This window comes from Gobius niger, assembly GCF_951799975.1.
Source record: "Gobius niger genome assembly, chromosome: 3".
NCBI lineage: Eukaryota > Metazoa > Chordata > Actinopteri > Gobiiformes > Gobiidae > Gobius > Gobius niger.
The window spans coordinates 3,465,800-3,487,640 of record NC_136854.1 but is presented as its reverse complement, the minus strand read 5'-3'; the positions used below and the strand labels follow the sequence as shown (position 1 = coordinate 3,487,640).

The following is a 21,841-nucleotide window of genomic DNA, read 5'->3' as shown; positions in this document are numbered from 1 at the left end:
CTGCGGGTAGGTCACGAAAAATCCTGGTTTTGCGAATCTACATTTCCCGCGGCAAACTTTACGCGCGCCCCGGTTTCAAACAGAGAAAAGTGGCGTTACGCGCCTGTATGATTGTTTTACACAGATAACATACATGCTAACTCATACTACCACCATACATGTTAGTTTTTACACATTTGCAAACTTACTCGAAGCTGGATGAGAGGCAGACCGGTGCCTTCTTCCTCCGCTTTCGCCCCGACGTCCGCCGCATTTTCACCCTCTTCGATAAACCTCCGGGGGGGTTTGGGCACACGACAGCTCCTCCTCGACATCGCTCCAACTCTCCCCTACTCGCTCCAACTCTCCAAACACTCCAAATACTCCAAAAACACTCGCTGACAACACACTTCTCGCTCGAAATCTTCACTTCCCTGCATAGTGCGCTGGTCCCACAGCGTGTATCCGTCTGTTTTCTTGCCTGTGATTGGACGACGTGTGTCACGCGAAGGAAGCTTCCTACCGTAATGGCAACAACACTGAGAAACAGCGCAAGGGGTTGGCTTTCCAACACAGTTGAAATTTTTAAGATTGCGTGTTTACTTTTGCAGTTATGGGGAAAAGAACAGCGCATGCGCAGCTGTGTCGGCGCCGACACACCGCCGTAGGAGAGTTAATGAATTTGCGATGCCACATCTATTTCCAATAAAATATAAAAACACAAAATCAGTGATCCGACAGTTTAGAAGTCAATCACATTTTGACAAATATCAAAGTCCTACAGTGCCATCTACAGCCACAGCTCAGTATTACAGCTACAGAGATTACAACTATAGTTTGATTAGAAAATAGTGATAAACATGACAACATTTCTGTCCCGTCTGTGTCTCTAACGAAATGCTGTGGAACCTGCCCGACCAGGAGCAAAGAGCAGCTCCGCCTCACGTGACTCCACAGTCAGTGATTAGACTCATGTGTTTGAAAGAGGCACAAGTGGGAGGAGCTACATTTGTACTCGAGTAACGTCATGGAAACATTACAGGATTAAAGGGATAGTCTGTAAGTTTCAGTGTTTTACAAATGTAATAGACTGAGTATAAATTGACCGCCTGGGTCTGACATTTGACGTAACATGAGTCATATTTAAATAACCAGGTTTGTCTTTGATTATTTCATCGAACAATCGTCACCATCTCAAACATTGATCTTTCAAAGAATTTCAAAAATATGAAATTCCAACTATTCAGACATAGTTTTAACCCTTAATAGAGCATAACTTGAAGTTGAATAAAATAATTTGGACTTTAAAAATTTATACAACAAATAATTTTATGTTAAATATATTATTGACTATTTCTGTATTTAAGACGCCATGATTACAGATCTAAAAAGAAAAAAGAAAAATCAGAAATGATGTGAGAGAATGATTTCTGATTTTTATTTTTAGATTTCATAAAAATAAAAAATCAGAAATCAGTCTCTCAATTTTACAAACAGTAAAGACCTACAGTGCCATCTACAGCCACACGTCAGTATTACAGCTACAGAGATTACAACTATAGTTTAATTAGAAAGTAGTGATAAACATGACTCGGCTAAAATGATAAACATGAAACTGAGCATTTTAGATCTGATTAAAGAGCCAATAAATCAGACTTTAGACAAAAGGGGAATAAAACAGGAAATGAAGGAAGAAAGACTCAACCAGACTAAACCAATGTCTAAACCAGGACTATCCCAGAGCAGGGGTTGAATATGAGAGTAGTCGAACCTGAGCGGATCCACAGAGTCCACCGTGTCCCAGAGAAAAGTGTGTCTGACGGAGAGACCGGTTTGTGTGTTTCTTCCTGGTGTTACTCAGAGCCTGGATTGGCTGCGGTCCAGGTGGGCGGGGCTTGAGTCCTGGTGGGCGGGGCTGCAGACAGGTGACAGGAGAAGAGGCTCATACAGCAGACAGTGATGAGGGAAGGAGAATTACCCTGAGGCTGAAAATCTCTGCAAAGGGACCAGCGCGTTGTTGGAGTAACCTCAGCCTTAGCGACTCACATACTTTTATTGACACCAGTTATTTTCCAGTGGAACCAGACGGAGACCCTCTGCTTTAACAGTAAAGTCAGCTTCTGTAAAGTGAGACGTCGGCCGCTGTGGAAACACTTTTTTAAACTCTTGGCATCACAGCGATTTACAACAAAAACCTACAGAAATCTAGAAATGAATGTTGATGTTGAGACTTTTCCTAAAGGACATGAGTCATTCCAGACTATGACAAGGCAATGACTGTAACATATCAAATAAAAAACGTCAATGATCATTTTTATATTTGAGAAACCAGTGTTTACATCAAATGAAGAGAAACTAGCCCCACAGCAAAGACCACAGTGCCATCTACAGCCACACGTCAGTATTACAGCTACAGAGATTACAACTATATTTTGATTAGAAATTAGTGATAAACACGACTCAGCTAAAATAATAAACATGAAACTGAGCATTTTAGATCTGATTAAAGAGTCAATAAATCAGACCTTAGACCAACAGAGGCCAAAGAACAAGGAAATAAAGGAAGAAAGACTCAATCAGACTAAAGACTAAACCAGGTTTATCCCAGAGCAGGGGTTGAATATGATGAGAGCAGTCGAACCTGAGCGGATCCACAGAGTCCACCGTGTCCCAGAGAAAAGTGCGTCTGACGGAGACACTGGTTTGTGCGTTTCTTCCTGGAGCGACTCAGAGCCGTACCTGGATTGGCTGTGGTCCAGGTGGGCGGGGCCTCAGTCCAGGTGGGCGTGGCTGCAGACAGGTCACAGGAGGAGAGGCTCATACAGCAGACAGAGAGCAGCTCCGCCTCACGTGACTCCACAGTCAGTGATTAGACTCATGTGTTTGAAAGAGGCACAAGTGGGAGGAGCTACATTTGTACTCGAGTAACGTCATGGAAACATTACAGGATTAATGTGATGTAAACAGGACCCGACCCCCTGTTTACGGCGCCCGGGTCCCGAACTGAACCGCGGACCAAAAACTGTGAAGAAGCTGAATATATAAACTTTATCAAACAGGGTCAATGACTTCCTGGAGCTTCAGGCCCTGAACATGCCTGATTCTGCCCCCTGTTGGAGACCGGGAGTCACTGTACATCTCATGGGTGTTGAGGGTAATGGAGGCCAAATCAGCCGTGAACCGCTCGCCTCAAAGGTGGAAAAGAAAAGATTTCATTTAAGGCCAGACGCTGCAGGTGAAACACGGATGTTTCCAGATTCTACTTTTGTCCATTAAAGGTCACATGACAGGTTTAATGCTTCTGAAAATATGACTTATTTACAAGAATAACATCAGTCACATAATTATCAGTTCAGTGAAGCAGTGATTTGAATGAAGAAATGTTGGGCAGAAAAGTTATTTTAATTAGATTTTTGAAGCTGCTGACAGGAAGTGACATAGATAAAGGTAAAGTTCCAGAGCAGTTTGACTTTTGTTTCTTCTTATTATATTCATATGTTGTTGTTTTTTCTCTCTCTGTACTGTAGACCTTTTGTGAAGCACTTTGGTCAACAGCAGTTGTTTTAAATGTGCTATACAAATACATTTGATTTGATTTGATTTGATTTGATTTGACTCATTTCCCATTGACTTAACATGGTTGACATGGCAGTCCCTACAGGATTTTGCGGGCATTTTTTGTGATTGTTGCGGGTAAAATGCCATTTTTCTTGAGTTGCGATGAAAATTAGCATTTTTTTCCACTTAAAACAATATATTTTTACAATAAAAAATTAGGGATGCACCGATACCGACACCAGGATCGGGTATCGGGCCGATGCCACATGAATGAGTACGAGTATGAGAACAAGCATGTGGTATCGGCCCTATACCAGAAACCGATACCATTTGACGTGCGGCCAGGCAGCGCACCGACGAGGCGCACCTCTCAGCTGAGGAGTGAAGAAGCAACAAACTGGAGAATTCTTTAGTAGAAATACATTATTCCACATAGAGCTGACTTTATTACAGACTGCGCTCTCTAAATCAGAGTCTGTGCTGGATTTAACCAGAGCTTAATGTTTTTAGTGCTGCAGCGTCTGCAGTGTTTACAAGATACAGGCTAGCGTTGCTAACTTGCGGCTAGCAGTTTTGGCCATTCTGACGGCGTTTTAAACCCAGGTGTTTATTCATCTGAAAAACTAACCCAGCAACTAAAAAGTCCTCAGAAAATCCAAATTAAAGAGATACAGAACAATGAAAACGCTGTAGCTACTCGCTAAGAGGCTACAAACACATGAGAAAATCTACACGGAGATGAAATAAAGACGAAAAGAGACCATTTAAGTAACCATCTCAATACTGTTGTAAAATAAAAATACATAAATGCATAAAGCACAGGCATTGGGGAGCTTTAGGACATGGGCTTTTCTGTCTATGATGGACGGTGCAATAAAAATAAAAAAATGATATTGAATGAAATTAAAATTAATTAAAGCCGCGCGCGGCGATAAAGGCCCTCGCCCCTGGCGCACTCCCCGCTCGCTCTCGTCTCTTGCAACCACCCCGCTCGCTCTCGTCCCTTGCGACCACTCTTCATCACACTAGGTCCTTGCGAGCTCCATGATTGAACTCGCTCATTTTGACGCGAAAATCCCTATTAAGTTGCATTACAGTACATTATATGCGAAAGTCCCTTTAAGTTGCATTACAGTGCATTATATGCGAAAGTCCCTTTAAGTTGCATTACAGTACATTATATGCGAAAGTCCCTTTAAGTTGCATTACAGTGCATTATATGCGAAAGTCCCTTTAAGTTGCATTACAGTGCATTATATGCGAAAGTCCCTTTAAGTTGCATTAGAGTTTATTATATGCGAAAGTCCCTTTAAGTTGCATTACAGTGCATTATATGCGAAAGTCCCTTTAAGTTGCATTACAGTGCATTATATTTGAAAGTGCCTTTAAGTTGCATTACAGTGCATTATATGCGAAAGTCCCTTTAAGTTGCATTACAGTGCATTATATGCGAAAGTCACTTTAAGTTGTATTACAGTGCATTATATGCGAAAGTCCCTTTAAGTTGCATTACAGTGCATTATATGCGAAAGTCCCTTTAATTGCATTATAGTGCTATTGTGAAAATCCCTATGTAGTGGCATAATTGTGTTGTAATTGCAAAAATCCCTATTTTGTTGCAGAAACTGTAAGAACTGTTGACATTGCAGAAACTCTTAACACTATATAAACTGTTAAAATCACAGGCAGACTTCACTGTATCATAATCCTATTAAAATGCCGGCAAGAAAAGAGAAAGCATTAGAAAAGTGTCACAGCCATATTTGAACCAGCAACCTCCTACACCAAAGACAAGCACACTATCACTGAGCTGCAGCTCCATGGTACTTGGACTGTGATGTGGGCTACTTTTGTCTAAGTTATTGAGCAGAAGTTAGTCAAGTCATGCCCCCCCCATACATTTCCTCGATTGTTTTCGACATTTTCCCTCAATTGTTTTCCTACGATCCCCCCATTTCTAGCTCTTTAGTGGCGCATATGAAAGCGTTTTTCATGAGAGTGGGACCGTAGGTGCGGTTAAAAAAAAAAAAAAAAGAGCAAAGGTCAAAATTGACCCAACAATCTCATGGTTGGAAACCCAATGCACAAGCAATAACGCTACACGGGCACAGCAAATCTTATGAAACGTGCTGTACTCATGTGACAATGTGTGCAGTGGCCCATGTAAAAGGTGAAAGCAATAGAAAAGTGTCAAGGCTGTGTTTGGACTAGCAACCTCCTTCACTTGAAACATGGGCCTGATGACAGCTTGGCTTATTTAAATTCCCAGAATGCAATTTTGTACCAGCAACACACTGGAGGAGAGGTTTTTTCTCCGTTTTTAATGAGTGTGGGACCATAGGCAATGATTTATGTTCTTACCGGAAGGCGCTGAGTCCAAAAGAAAAAGGTAATAAAAAACAGTTTAGGTTGGGAATTGATCCAGCATCCTCCTGCACACTAGCTCAGCACTCTACCAATGGAGCTACTCAGGTTGAGTGAATGAATCAGCAGATGTAAAATTAATGTCATGAGAGATCCCGTACTTGAGTGCTTGCAAGAAACGGATTTACAGTTTAGAATTCTTCAGGTCATGTCCCCCCTGGAGGGGTCATTTCATTTCCCTGTTTTTAATGAGTGTGGAACCATCGGCGACGATGCATGTTCTTCCCAGATAGTGCTGAATCCAAAAGTTAAAAAAAATTAAAAAGAGTCAAAGTCAGGATTTGATCCAGCAACCTCCTGTACACTAACCCAGCTCTCTACCAACGGAGCTACTTCGGCTGAGAAAAACACAGCGGATGTGAAATAAATGTCATGAGAGACTCCGCACTTGTGTGTTTGCAGGAAACGGATTAACAGTTTAGAAAATAATATATTGTATCATTTTGTAATTGGGGTACATTCCTGGCTGCCCAAAGAATCGTTGAGAGGGGGTTTCAGCCCTGCACCACCCTCGATATTGAAGCAATTATTTGGTAAGACCCATAGAGTACGAGGAACACACAGAGAGACGGACAGGAAACAGTCAAATTGAACTTCCTGTGATAGTACAGTTGAGAAAAACATGGATTTGGAGGCAAAAACGTCCAACTTAAAGCTTCTGTCAGTGACAAAGTGGTAGTATAAGTATATACGAGTCCAATAGTGTAGCTTTTGTGAAGGAAGGGGGACATTTGGAAAATTGGCGAATTTCAGGAGAAACTCTGACAGAGGCCAGCATACTGCTAGGGTAAGACCTCTGGGGATTTTCACGGAGGATGGGCGGGCCACTTACAAGCCACTTTGAAGCCATTTTTGGGCGATAGCGGCTGGGTGTGCCCACCATTAGGTCCAGGTGGGGAATGTGCACGTGCGCCGGATTGGGTCCGTTCCAATCCGGCCAAGTGTGTGAAAGATATGAGGCTTTGAAATTTGCTGAAAATGGCCTCTCAGTTGCGGCCTTGTCATGACCACGCCCAATAGTTTAAAAAAAATGTAGTTGATGATTTTGAAAGCCACATGGGTTGGGGACATGTTGGCCAAAATTGGAGGCGTTCCATTGAAAACTCGGGGATCAGGGGCCAGAAGTTCAAGAGGTACGATTTTGAAGGTTTGAGGTTCGGGCCAAGATGGCCGACTTCCTGTAGCATTTAGGACGGGGTCATAATATCATTTTTGACATGTCCTGACGTGGTCTATGTCCCTGGCCAATGTCACTTTTGTACCATGATTTTTTTTGCGACCGCTCCTCCATTGGGTCAATGTAAATTACCTGTTTGAGGGGGCGCCACAGAGCCATCTTTTATTATTCTCTCTCGCGAACCCCACCCAAAATTAGAGCTTGCGGAGCACTACGTTTTGACACCTGTTACTTGCGAATCGGTTGACGTTTGCTACGTGAAATCTTGCGTTTTCGTCCCCCGTTAACGGTTTTAATTAGTCCCTCGCGGGACACTGCGTGTCCGTTGCTCGGGCCTAATAATAATGGAAATGATTTTTCGGCTATTATTTCTCTCCTACAAAGACCATACTCAGAGAGCCGTGGCTTTGATATGTTGTTCCCCATCACTGACGAGGTGTGTATGATTTTTTCCACACCTCCATACCATCCCGTTTTTTTAATACAAATTTTTAAAGTTAAAACTTTGAGGGGGCGCCAGTGGGTCATTTTTGGCGATAGTGGCTGTGTGTGCACACCATTAGGTCCAGGTGGGGAATGTGCACGCGCGCCGGATTGGGTCCGTTCCAATCCGGCCCAGTCTGTGAAAGATATGAGGCTTTGAAATTTGCTGAAAATGGCCTCTCAGTTGCGGCCTGGTCATGACCACGCCCAATAATGGAACAACATTTGAAATGATGATTTTGAAAGCCACAGGGGTTTGGGACATGGTGGCCAAAATTGGAGGCTTTCCATCGAAAACTCTGGGATCAGGGGCCAGAAGTTCAAGAGGTACGATTTTGAAGGTTTGAGGTTCGGGCCAAGATGGCCGACTTCCTGTAGCATTTAGGGCGGGGTCGTAATATCATTTTTGACATGTCTTGACGTGGTCTATGTCCCTGGCCAATGTCACTTTTGTACGATGATTTTTTTTGCGACCGCTCCTCCATTGGGTCAATGTAAACTGCCTGCTTGAGGGGGCGCCACTGAGCCATCTTTTATTATTTTCTCTCGCGAACCCCATCCAAAATTAGAGCTTGCGGAGCACTACGTTTTGACCCCTGTTACTTGCGAATCGGTTCATGTTTGCTACGTGAATTCTTGCGTTTTCGTCCCCCGTTAACGGTTTTAATTAGTCCCTCGCGGGACACTGCGTGTCCGTTGCTCGGGCCTAATAATAATGGAAACGATTTTTCGGCCATTATTTATCTCCCACACAGACATTACTCAGAGAGCCGTGGTTTTGATATGTTGTTCCCCATCACAGACAAGGTCTGTATGATTTTTTCCACACCTCCATACCATCCCGTTTTTTTAATACACATTTTTAAAGTCAAAACTTTGAGGGGGCGCCAGTGAGTCATTTTTGGCGATAGCGGCTGCGTGTGCACACCATTAGGTCTAGGTGTGGAATGTGCACGTGCGCCGGATTGGGTCCGTTCCAATCCGGCCAAGTCTGTGAAAGATATGAGGCTTTGAAATTTGCTGAAAATGGCCTCTCAGTTGCGGCCTTGTCATGACCACGCCCAATAATGGAACAAAATTTGAATTGATGATTTTGAAAGCCACATGGGTTGGGGACATGTTGGCCAAAATTGGAGGCTTTCCATTGAAAACTCGTGGATCAGGGGCCAGAAATTCAAGAGGTACGATTTTGAAGGTTTGAGGTTCGGGCCAAGATGGCCGACTTCCTGTAGCATTTAGGGCGGGGTCATAATATCATTTTTGACATGTCCTGACGTGGTCTATGTCCCTGGCCAATGTCACTTTTGTACGATGATTTTTTTTGCGACCGCTCGTCCATTGGGTCAATGTAAACCGCCTGTTTGAGGGGGCGCCACAGAGCCAACTTTTATTATTCTCTCTCGCGAACCCCACCCAAAATTAGAGCTTGCGGAGCACTACGTTTTGACCCCTGTTACTTGCATATCGGTTCACGTTTGCTACTTGAATTCTTGCGTTTTCGTCCCACGTTAACGGTTTTAATGAGTCCCTCGCGGGACACTGCGTGTCCGTTGCTCGGGCCTAATTATAAAAGAATAAAGCGAGATAGAGGCATGTTGTGATTGACTTTTTTGATCAGTGTGACATGGAGAATCAGAATATGAACTTTGTTTTCACTTTCGTGAAACTAATTTTTTCCCGCCCATGTAATGTGCACAGGGGGCGCCGTTGGGCACTTTCTTTCGCGGACTTGAAAATAGTAAATTTTACACCAACTTTGATCATTTGGTCAAATAAAATTGACTTTTCGTTAATGTTCAGGGGGTCAAAATCGAGATTAAAGACGTAATAATGATAATAATGATGGAAACGATTTTTCGGCCATTATTTATCTCCCACAAAGACATTACTCAGAGAGCCGTGGTTTTGATATGTTGTTCCCCATCACAGACAAGGTCAGTATGATTTTTTCCACACCTCCATACCATCACGTTTTTTTTATACAAATTTTTAAAATCAAAACTTTGAGGGGGCGCCAGTGAGTCATTTTTGGCGATGGCGGCTGCGTGTGCCCACCATTAGGTCCAGGTGGGGAATGTGCACGCGCGCCGGATTGGGTCCGTTCCAATCCGGCCAAGTCTGTGAAAGTTATGAGGCTTTGAAATTTGCTGAAAATGGCCTCTCAGTTGCGGCCTTGTCATGACCACGCCCAATAGTTTAAAAAAAATGTAGTTGATGATTTTGAAAGCCACATGGGTTTGGGACACGTTGGCCAAAATTGGAGGCGTTCCATCGAAAACTCGGGGATCAGGGGCCAGAAGTTCAAGAGGTACGATTTTGAAGGTTTGAGGTTCGGGCCAAGATGGCCGACTTCCTGTAGCATTTAGGGCGGGGTCGTAATATCATTTTTGACATGTCCTGACGTGGTCTATGTCCCTGGCCAATGTCACTTTTGTACGATGATTTTTTTTGCGACCGCTCCGCCATTGGGTCAATGTAAACTGCCTGTTTGAGGGGGCGCCACAGAGCCAACTTTTATTATTCTCTCTCATGAACCCCACCCAAAATTAGAGCTTGCGGAGCACTACGTTTTGATCCCTGTTACTTGCATATCGGTTCACGTTTGCTACGTGAATTCTTGCGTTTTCGTCCCCCGTTAACGGTTTTAATGAGTCCCTCGCGGGACACTGCGTGTCCATTGCTCGGGCCTAATTAAAGCCGCACACGGCGATAAAGGCCCTCACCCCTGGCGCACTGCCCCCTAGTGACCACCCCCGCTCGCTTTCGACCCTTGTAAGTCCCACAATTTCTTTGTCTTTAGTTTGCATATTCTGGAAGCGTTTTTTCCACGTTTTTCAAGAGGGTGGGAACATAGGTGTTGATTCATGTTATACCCATTCGGTGGCGAGTCCAAAAAAAAAAAAAAAAAAAAGTCAAGGTCAGAATTGATCCAGCAGTCTCACGGCTGGGAAACAAACACTCTAGCTATGATGCTACACAGGGACAGCCAATGAAAGCTGACCTGAAAAAATATCTTATGAAACGCCCCGCGTTCATGTGTTTTAAACTTGGACAAGTGTGCAGCAGCCCATGTAAAAGGAGAACGCATTAAAAAAGTGTCAAGGTTGAGATGACCACACTATCACTGAGCTATAAGTCCATACAAAGAAATGAGGGCGAGGATTCTCTAAATTCTCGGGCCGAAATTAGGTCCCAGCACCCCAGTGGAGGAGAGGGGTTATTTCCCCGTTTTTATTGAGGGTGGAACCATAGGCGGTGATTCATGTTCTTCCCAGTAAGTGCAGAGTCCAAAAGAAAAAAAAGGAAAAAAAAGTGTCAAGGCTGGGATCAATCCAGCAACCTTACGCATGGGAACCCAGCACTCGACCAATGAAGCTTCACAGGCTGAGTGAACATCATCGCCGATTTTACATTAATGTTATGAAAGTTGTGTATTTACAAAAACGGGATTACAGTTTGGGCAATGATATATTGAATCATTTTGTAATTGGAGTCAATTCCCCTGACCGTCCAAAGATTTGTTGAGAGGGTGCTCCCTCGATATGTGAAGCAATGTTGTCGTGCGACCCATATAGCACGAGGAACACACAGAGAGGCGGACAGGAAACAGCCGGACTGAACTTCCTGTGATTGTACAGTCCAGAAAAAACTGAATTCCGAGTCCAACATGCTGCCAGTCAAAGAACTCTGGCGATTTGCACGGAGGATGGGTGGGCCACTTACAAGCCACTTAAAAGCCAATTTAAATGCGTTTTTGGCGATAGCGGCTGCCTTTGCACATCATTAGGTCCAGGAACGGACCTAATGGTGATTTTTAAAAAAAACTCTATGATTTTGAAAGCCACATGGGTTTGGGACATGTTGGCCAAAATTGGAGGCTTTCCATTGGAAACTCGAGGATCGGGGCCAGAAGTTCGAGAGGTACGATTTTGAAGGTTTGAGGTTCGGGATGGCCGACTTTCTGTAGCATTTAGGGCGGGGTCATAATACATGTCCTGACATGGTCTATGTCCTTGGCCAATGTCACTTTTGTACGCTGATTTTTTTTTGCGACCGGTCTTCCGTTGAGTAAACTGCCTGTTTGAGGGGGCGCCACAGAGCCAACTTTTATTATTTTCTCTTGCTAGCCCCACCCAAAATTAGAGCTTGTGGAGCACTACATTTTGACCCCTGTTACTTGCATATCAGTTATCGTTTGCTACGTGAATTCTTGCGTTTTCGTCCCCCGTTATCGACATTAATTAGTCCCTCGCAGGACACTGCGTGTCCGTTGCTCGGGCCTAATAAATAAATGGCATCAGCACAATTCTAATATAACTGCTCTTAAATGTGTAGCCTACTTTACTTAAGGAAATGTACATGAGTAAATTAACTAATTACAAACCAATCTGCTGTGAAAAAAGTAAGAATGTTCAAGAAAATGCCTTGTACTGGTATCAGTATTCGGTATCGGCAAGTACTTAAATCAAAGTACTCACACTCGTATCGGTTTTAGAAAAAGTGATATTGGTGCATCCCTATTAAAAAAAATACTTTTCTTTATATTTTACATCTGTTTTAACCAAAGAGACTCTGGGGAATAATAAAAAACTTAAAATATCTGTTATTTTAGATAATTGTATCATTCTATCTCCGCTAGAGAAAGTGGGCGGGGCTAACAGGCCTGTTTCTGTGAGCGCAGGGTATGAGACAGAGCCATGAATGAGAATCCGAGGAGAACAGACAAAAGGACGATTGTTTATTTCCCACATGGACATTGAGCTCCGGCTCCGGTTCAACAGAACTGTGAGTCCTAAAGCTCACGCAGTAAAAGCGCCAGCCCCTCACACACGCGCCAACGCATCACGAGGGAAAGATGCGTCTAAACGCACAAGCAGCGTTTATCTGTCAGATAAAGCCGATATCGCCAAAGAAAGATCCAGCAGCAGAGAAGCAACTCAGACAGAGCGCGGTAGGAGATCCATGTGAGCTCACAGCGGCTGTAAAGAGAGGAGGCGGAGCTTCAGGCCCAGGCGAATGAGAGGAGGCGGAGCTTCAGGCCCAGGCGAGTGAAAGGAGGCGGAGCTTCAGGCCCAGGCAAGTGAGAGGAAGCGGAGCAGAGGCAAATACGTGAAAACATAACAAGTAAAATATATTTAAATGATCAGAAACTCACTTTAGTTGCCCATAAATTGTGGTGTTAAGGAAAAGTTGTGAAGGAAATTGCGGATTATTGGAATAGTTGCGGGAAAGTTGCGAGAGTTTGGTTGATGTTGCGTTAATAGTTGCGATCGCAACATCGCAAAATCCTGGAGGGACTGGTTTGGCAACCGTTTAAAATGGCTTCCTCCGACTCGTCGATTCGAGAATCACCTGAGGAGTTTGAGGTATGACCTTAAAGACAAAAATCTGGGAATTTGTAACTTACAAATGAACGACATGGTAATAGAAGTGACGATTTTATTGTTAAATAAATAAAAAATGATGAATAATGAATCCACTTTGCATTGGTCACATATTTAAATCAATGTTATTCATTCATTTATTGAGTCGTTTTAATGACAGACGTTGAACTCAGGATTCTGGAACAAAAGGATTTAGAAAAAGACAAAGATGTGACCGAGAGTTTCCCTTCATACGGTTTAGTTATTTGATGTGACAAACTAATCTGTATAATTGAGACTCTGATCCTCAGTCTGACAGAGACACTGAGGAGTCACGGCCAATCCAAAACCCAGGGATCAGGGTGTGAGTGAAGGTGGTGTTGAAGGTGTGGAGGTGGATCAGTTCCTCAGAGGAGACTGTGTAGAAGGACAGAGAGCCAGCAGCACAGTCCACATACACCCCTACTGTCCCAGAGGAGGAGCCGGGCTGAGGGAGGAGGGTTTGATTGTTTTTATGCAAAACAGAGAAACCACCTTTAGAGCAGTACAGACTCCAGGACTGATCATTGCCTCCAAACAAACTGTCAAAACCTCGTCCTTTCCTCCTGATTCTTCTGTAAGACACTGATATATAAACCCATCCTCTCCACTGGACCTCCCAGTAACAGCGCCCAGTCAGACCAGAGTCACACAGAACCTGAGGCCTGAACTCAAATCTGTCCTGATAATCTGGATACGGCTGATCTTCTCTCACATGTGTGGCCTTCTTGTTGTTGTCAGACAGTTTGAGTTTTATCTGAGCTGTGTTTGGATCCAAAGAGAGTTCAGTGAAATCTGACGGAGAGAAAACACAGCAGCAGTTAGTCCCTGTTCACTCTTTAGAGGAGAACGACATTTACAATGATTTGAAATGGACTCAAAGATTCAAATATATATAGGCCTATCTACAAATACATGATCGATTTAATTGTTGTTTCACTTAAGAATAAGTAAATGATGAAACTGTGCTAATTTTTAAGCCACAGTTTCATTTCACCCGGACAATAGAATAAAACAGGAGCTCTAATTATTGTTCTGTAAAAATGCTTCTGTTCCAAAGGCTTCACAGGATCGTCTGAGTGAAGCTGAGCTCATTTATTTATGTTTCAGTTTAGTTTCTCTTGTGACGTAGCCACACATAACCTGGAATGATCTGAAGTGACATTTAACAAACATTTTCTTTCGTATTAAAACTTGAATTCTTGTTTGTGTCACAGATAAAGAAACATAATGAACATTTACATTTAAACTCTTAGAAAGTGGTTTATCAGGAACAAAATACGTCTCAGACTCATGAAGGTGTAACTTTAGTTTAGTTCCTGTAAATTTCTGATTTAAGAATATTTTTAAAAATAAACTCAAATGACTTTCTTCAAGTTCAAACGTGTTGAAACAAAGTGACTGGATCAAAGTTTCTGACGTGGCTCATTAAACACGTCTCTGTGGTTCATGACTCAGTTTCAGGTTTGAATTAAAAGGAAGTTAATAGGGGTTATGCGCTAACGACTTCCGCGTTCCATAAGTGAGTAAACCACTTCCGGTCACCGTGTTATTTAATTGGAGCAAGAACTTTTTAGCAGCTGAAAAAACTGTCACTTGTTTTACACATTGGAAAACGGGTCAAAATACTACGTAGAGCTACAAATTCTTCGTTGCTCAAACGAGAGATTCCAGGAGTAAAAGTTGCGTATTTATTGAATGCTAACGCTTGTGGACCCGTAGCTATCATTAAGCTAGCTTTGGCCGCCTCACCCGACGCACTTTATTTAAATTCATGTACTGCCCACGGACGTGTATTTGCATCATCTGTGATCACAAACAATACACAAGAGCCAGTTTTAATAAAGTATATTCAACAGAAGACTTCGAACTGACGCGTTATTGATTTAACTGGACTGTTACGATGCTGTAGCTGCTCTTATGTAGATACATTAAGCCTGTTCTGAAGACTCTGCACACACTGCCTCTGGATACGATTTTCACATGAAGACTAAGCTGAATTCATGAATCTAAACTGGTCTAATCGATGCAGCGTCCGTGGTGGAGCTGCCTGTGCGTCAGGACGCGCGGCTGCAGCCGCTCCACATCTGCATCAGTCAGGGCAAGCTGCAGGTGTGAGCTGCAAAAGCCAAACTCCCGCCTGCCTCTGATGGAAGTGATCAGCGTCAAGACTTGATGACTTTAGGACAAGTCCCGATGCCCCCGCGCAGACCTCAATGTTTTTTCCCCCTCCACGGAGGAAAGACGCAGAGCATGGAACAGCAAAACGCAGAATTCATTAACTATTTACCGCAGTCATTTTGTAAACTAAACGAGATGAGCCTAACAACATGGGTTCGACTGACAACGTTGCATTTAGGCAATTATATCATTTCCAAAATCATTTTTCATGTTAAATTTATAGCCTGTGCGTAATGCCTGTTCCCAAACAAGAGGAAAATAAAGCCTGTATTTTGTTATAAACGCTCTCTGCTGAACTGTTCAACAAGATTGCATAAGATAGTCTATATATCCTTCCAGTTGTGTGTGCGTCATGTGCAGCATATGCTTTAATTTTGCAGACGTGACATTGAAACTTTTTAAGTTTCTAAAATTTGAAAGAAAAAACTTGAAGTTTCTGAATGTTAAAATAATCTTCATATTTTTATGATAATTATGAATGCATTTAAATGATTAAATAATGTTCTAAATGTTGGACAAAGATAATGCTGTAGAGACGCGCATCTGGAAGTCTGAGGTCGGTACAGGTCCAAGTTAAGGACAAAAGCTCACGTCTCTCTCATAAAGATCGAGCTGCATCGGGAGGAGCAGGTGCTCTGGACTTTAACACGCCTTTGGGAGGAGCAGGTGCTCTGGACTTTAACACTCCTTTGGGAGGAGCAGGTGCTCTGGACTTTAACACGCCTTTGGGAGGAGCAGGTGCTCTGGACTTTAACACGCCTTTGGGAGGAGCAGGTGCTCTGGACTTTAACACGCCTGTGTGGACAGTCGGAGGCTGGTGTCTTTTACCTGGTTGGAGCTGCTCTTGGGGACTTGCTACGCGAAGCTTCACATCTCATGGTGCGGAAAAGAGCTCCGCGCAGCGACCGCCCGGTAAGAAATCTTCTGCGTCTTAACTTTGTGCCATAAAGTGCCAGATTTCACGTGTTTCCCCTGAACCGGTAAAGGCGCACATAAATAAACTCCATTACACGGATGCTGCTCAGTTGCAATCCGAAATTTTGAAGACCTCCTCAAATATTTGACCAATCGATACGAAACCAAAAGTGTTTCGTAAAGGCCCTGCTCGCCCTCCTTTTAAGTAAAACCTTTGTGGAAGATTTCGCAGTGAAAAGATCTGCACATGACAATGGCCTGACAAAGTACACCCATTGCTGACCCATATGCACGTGTCTTTTCTCTCTGGTTAGAGGCTGTGCCCGTGCCTTTCGTAATCAGTTTATGGGTAGAGATGCGCCTGACGCACAGGCAGCTCCACCACGGAGGCTGCATCGATTAAACCAGTTTTGTTTCATAAATTCAGCTTAGCCTTCAGTGAAATATACATACAACATGTGAAAATCGTATCCAGAGGCAGTGTGTGCAGAGGCTTCAGAACAGGCTTAATGTATCTACAGAAGAGCAGCTACAGCATCGTAACAGTCCAGTTAAATCAATAACGCGTCAGTTCGAAGTCTTCTGTTGAATATACTTTATTAAAACTGGCTCTTGTGTATTGTTTGTGATCACAGACGATGCAAATACACGTCCGTGGGCAGTACATGAATATAAATAAAGTGTGTCGGGTGAAGCTGCTAAAGCTAGCTTAATGATAGCTACGGGTCCACAAGCGTTAGCATTCAATAAATACGCAACTTTTACTCCTGGAATCTCTCGTTTGAGCAGCGAAGAATTTGTAGCTCTACGTAGTGGAGCTATTTTGACCCGTTTTCCAATGTGTAAAACAACTGACAGTGTTTTCAGCTGCTAAAAAGTTCTTGCTCATATTAAATAACACGGTGACCGGAAGTGGTTTACTCACTTATGGAATGTGGAAGTCGTTAGCGCATAACCCCTATTGGTGAAGCTCGTTGGACTCTAGATTAATTTACCCCAAAATGCTCCTAAGGAGGTCTGATGATGGGCGGGGCTGAATACATCACAGTTAATTAATGATTATACTTCAGTTTCATATTAATAGTTCTGTTATTTTGGGCTGTGGGCATTTGCAAAGTGTTTTAATTTATTCTGAATTAATGGTAAATAAGTTCATATCAGGCGGTGTAACAAGTGTAGCTGCACGTTTTTAACCATACGCCGCTTTTATGCAAGAATATAATGAAAATCAACATGAAAGTATTTTAAGTATTCAGAATACAGTACTCTGATTGGACAAACTAATGGAATACATTATCACATACATTTAAGGAAAGTATTCAGTATCTGTAAACTAAATACAATTAAAGTGTTCTCCCAAACACTGTCCGTTTCCCAGAATGCTTTGTGTGAACGTTATACTCACACTTCCTGAGTCCTGGTTTTAACCACTCAGCTCCAGCAGGATCCAGTCTGAGAAAACACACTTCAGTTAAACAGGGCATGCAGATGATGTCACACAGGAACAACTAAACAGCCTCACAGTTACAGGGTTATTGTGTCGCCCTGGAATCAGGGACCTGTTTTAAATTGATCGTTACAAATAAACAGTGAAGCTCAGCTCAATACTAAAGTATGGTGAGGTACACAGCTGTGTGGGGGGTGATGAGGTCTTTCTTGGGGGTGCTCACAATTTTTTTTTTTTTTTGAGGCGATTAGAAAACACACATATAATAAATGTTCTCACTCGCGAAGGCGTAATTTTTAAATGTTTTTTGTGCTTCAGCCGCGCTCACGTCGCTGTATCAAAAGTGCACAATAAAAACCTCTGACTTCAGTGTCTGACTTTATAACATCAGTCTAACTTCAGCTCATTGACCAAACTTGGAGAACAAGGCTAATGCTAACAGACTCTGAAGAGTCTCCCGGACGAGCCGACTTGTTAACTGTCCACATACGTTAGGATAAAACGCTGCTTCTCCTTTTTATTTAAAGATCAACACAAACACATGAGCTGATGTCACTGAGACATAAAGAATCCAAATGGATTTCTCAAATGAAATAAAAATCCTGTTTCTTCCATTATAATGTTTACACGGTAAATGAGAGTGATAACATCATAACTGTAATAACTGTTCTCACCTGAGAGTGGAGAGTGAGCAGTGGGGCTCCTCCTGTAGAGCAGTCAGGAGTTTTACTCCTGTGTCTCCTGGATGGTTGAAGCTGAGGTCCAGGTCTGTCAGATGGGAGGGGTTGGACCTCAGAGCTGAGGCCAGAGCTGCACAGCCTTCCTCTGAGATCAGACACCCTGACAGTCTGAACACACAGGGTTAAACAGAGTCATAGAAATGACAAACTCACAGAGATGAAGAGTAAACCCTCTGACCTGAGATGCTCCAGTTTACAGTGAGGACTCTTCAGTCCAACAGACAACATCTTCAGCCCTGAGTCCTTCAGGTCGTTCTTACTGAGGTCCAGGACTGTCAGACTAGAGGAGCTGAGGACTGAGGACAGAGCTTCACAGCTGCTCTCTGACAGGTTACAGTCGCTCAGTCTGGAGAGAACACACTGTTTTAGGAGAAGTTTAGAAGGTTCATACTTACATACACCTCACTCACAGAGCTTTGTTGGAGGCTTTGACCACTGGCAGCAGCCTCAGCAGAGCCTCCTCTGAAGAACAGTATTTCTTCAGCTCAAACTGCTCCAGAGCTTCTTCTGATGACAGTAAGATAAAGGCCAGAGCTGACCACTGAGCAGGAGACAGTCCACCTTCAGACAGACGTCCTGAGCTCAGGTACTGTTGGACCTGCTCCACCAGAGAACCATCATTCAGTTCATTCAGACAGTGGAGCAGGTTGATGCTTCTCTCTGCTGACACTTCCTCACTCAGCTTCTGCTTGATGTACTCAGCTGTTTCCTGATTGGTCTGGGAGCTACTTCCTGACTGTGTCAGCAGACCTTGGAGAAGGCTCTGATTGGTCGGCAGGGAAAGACCCAGGAGGAAGCGCAGGAACAAGTCCAGGTGTCCGTTTGGACTCTGTAAGGCCTGGTCCACAGCCGTCTGGTGCAGATGTTTCAGTTTAGGTTTGACTCTGAGCAGAGTGGACTTCTGTGTTTTTGTGGAGAGCAGGTTGACTCCAGTGTGAACGAAGGACTGATGGACATGAAGAGCAGCCAGAAACTCCTGCACACTCAAATGGATGAAGCAGTAGACCTTGTCCTGGTATAGGCCTGGCTCCTCTCTAAAGACCTGTGTGAAGACTCCGGAGTACACTGAGGCGGCTGCAGCGTCCAGCCCACACTCACTCAGGTCACTCTCGTAGAAGATCAGGTTTCCTTTCTGCAGCTGCTCAAAGGCCAGTTTTCCCAGAGACTGCACCATCTTCCTGGTCTCTGGACTCCAGTGTGGGTCTGTCTCAGATCTTCCTTCATACTTGATGTTCTTGACTTTGGCCTGAACCACCAGGAAGTGGATGTACATCTGAGTCAGGGTCTTGGGCAGCTCTGCTCTCTCTCTGGTCTTCAGCACATGCTCCAGGACTGTGGAGAGGATCCAGCAGAAGACTGGCATGAAGCACATGATGTGGAGGCTTCGGGACGTCTTGATGTGGGAGATGATTGTGTGGGCCTCGTCTCTGAACCTGTTCCTGAAGTACAGCTCCTTCTGTGGGTCGCTGAACCCTCGCACCTCTGTCACCATGGAGACGCACTCAGCAGGGATCTGATTGGCCGCCGCGGGGCGTGTGGTTATCCAGAGGCGAGCGGAGGGAAGCAGGCTCCCCCTGATGAGGTTCACCAGCAGCTCCTCCACTGAGGCGCTTTCTGTGGGCTCCATCAGGGCCTTGGTTTGGGTGAAGTCCAGAGGAAGTCTGCACTCGTCCAGACCGTCAAAGATGAAGAGCAGCTGCAGATCTTCAAAGCTGCTCACTTGTTCTGTTGCTCTAAAGAAGTGATGGAGCAGCTGCACCAGGCTGAAGCTCCTGTCCTTCAGCACATTGAGTGCTCTGAAAGTGAAGGGGAACAGGAGCTGGACGTCCTGGTGGGCTTTGCCTTCAGCCCAGTCCAGACTGAACTTCTGAGTGAGCAGTGTTTTCCCGATGCCAGCCACTCCCTTTGTCAGCACTGTTCTGACGGGCGCCTCTGTGTCCGCGGGGCCTTTAAACATGTCTTCACATGTGATGGCTGTCTCTGCTTCGCCTGCTTTCCTGGAGGCTGTTTCCATGTGTCTGACCTCATGTTCCTGGTTGACCTCTGAGGCCCCTCCCTCTGTGATATAGAGCTCTGTGTAGATCTGCTGCAGGAGGGCAGGGCTTCCTGCTTTAGCCACACCCTCAAACACACACCGACACTTCTGCTGCAGGTCACGCTTCAGTTTACGCTGAAGAACTCCAGAACATCTCCCTGAATGAAGACACAGACAGAGCCTGAGTCTCAGAGAAGATCAAATGACTGAGTGAAATGGACCTACTGCTCCACAGACGCTCAGCCAGCTCCTTCTGCTGCCTCCTCCTGAGGAAGTTCACAGTGATCTTCAGAAAAGCCTCTCCATCCTCATCAGGCTCTAAGCATTCTGGGTGATCTGTGCTCAGAACCTTGTGGAGCTTCTTCAGCTCCTTCTGTACAAAAGTGAAGATGTCCTCCTCCAGAAGCTGCACAGACACATTAGAAAGAACACAAATGCAGTCAGTGTCAGATCTGTGTGAAACAAGTCCATTCATCTGAACATCTCCAAACTTCAGTGAAGGACACACCTTAAATATGGAGTCCAGCTGAGTGTGATGTTGCTGAGCTCTGAGCTCTGGAGCCTGCTCCACTCTGTGACAGAGACACAACAAACACCTCAGGATTCAGCTGTTTCTCTCACACTTTCAGAACCTCATTAAACCACTGTCTGTCCTTGTGTTTAAACAAACTCAATCTTACAGATCTGAGGAGAAGATCAGTGGGCTCATCATGGACCAGTTGCTCCTGAGGGACTCACAGTCGGGGCCTGGTTCAGAACAGTCTGGTCTGACGTCAACACTGGACAACACACAAACAAATACATTTACAAGAAAATTTAAATATATTAAATGGATCCTGGTTCATGTGATGATAAACAGGTGAGAGCTAGATTCAATGAAGCTACAATGCAGTTTTATCAAACACTTGATTAAAAGTGGGTAAATAGCCAGAAAACGCTAAAATGTTATTAACAGAAAATGGTCCGAGTCTGACTTACTGTGAACCATGTTTTCCTTTAAAATTGATCAATCGATTATTGGATCCATCACTTCTCACTGATACTGGGCCGATCCCAGAAGCAGATCTGTGAACACAAGAGAGACTTTAGGTCTGACTCTGACGTAAAGAACAGAGTTAGTGTCTCTGATATTAAGAACATTGGTGGATCTCACCTCTGAGCTTTGGGGTCAGTGGTTTTAGAGGGAGGGGCTCCGTCATCTCTGAGCTCTGGATCCATGTTCAGCCACAGACCTGAAGAACATCACAGTCTTAATTTCTTCAACTATAACAGTTCATTTGTCATAAACAGTGTTGCCACAGTTTAATTGACAATGTAATCTGATTACTCTGATAACTAATCTCCAAGTTCATCATGTCAGCTCCACCTGCTCTCTGGATCCACTTCCCACGCCACTAGCAAAGTCATGTCTACCCACACTCGCTCCTGTCTTACTGACCGGAGCGAGTCCACCGGTTTTGTCCAGCCTTCACTCAAAAGGGCCTCTGTCACTTCTCTGAT

General features: G+C 44.1%; 2 protein-coding genes across 2 annotated transcripts in view; both read right to left on the bottom strand.

Moving 5' to 3' along the window:
- LOC306960576 (protein NLRC3-like) overlaps positions 1 to 21,841 on the bottom strand; it is a gene marked incomplete at both ends in the record, with an annotated part of 115,704 nt that overhangs the window by 17,360 nt on the left and 76,503 nt on the right. The window lies entirely within an intron of this gene.
- Positions 13,292 to 21,559, bottom strand: LOC306960435 (protein NLRC3-like; the record flags this gene model as incomplete). Its single annotated transcript, XM_079552865.1, has 8 exons — positions 13,292 to 13,818; positions 17,525 to 17,571; positions 18,241 to 18,414; positions 18,485 to 18,652; positions 18,717 to 20,499; positions 20,567 to 20,711; positions 21,379 to 21,406; positions 21,495 to 21,559. 8 exons carry the CDS (start codon positions 21,557 to 21,559, stop codon positions 13,292 to 13,294), a joined length of 2,937 nt encoding a protein of 978 aa, XP_079408991.1.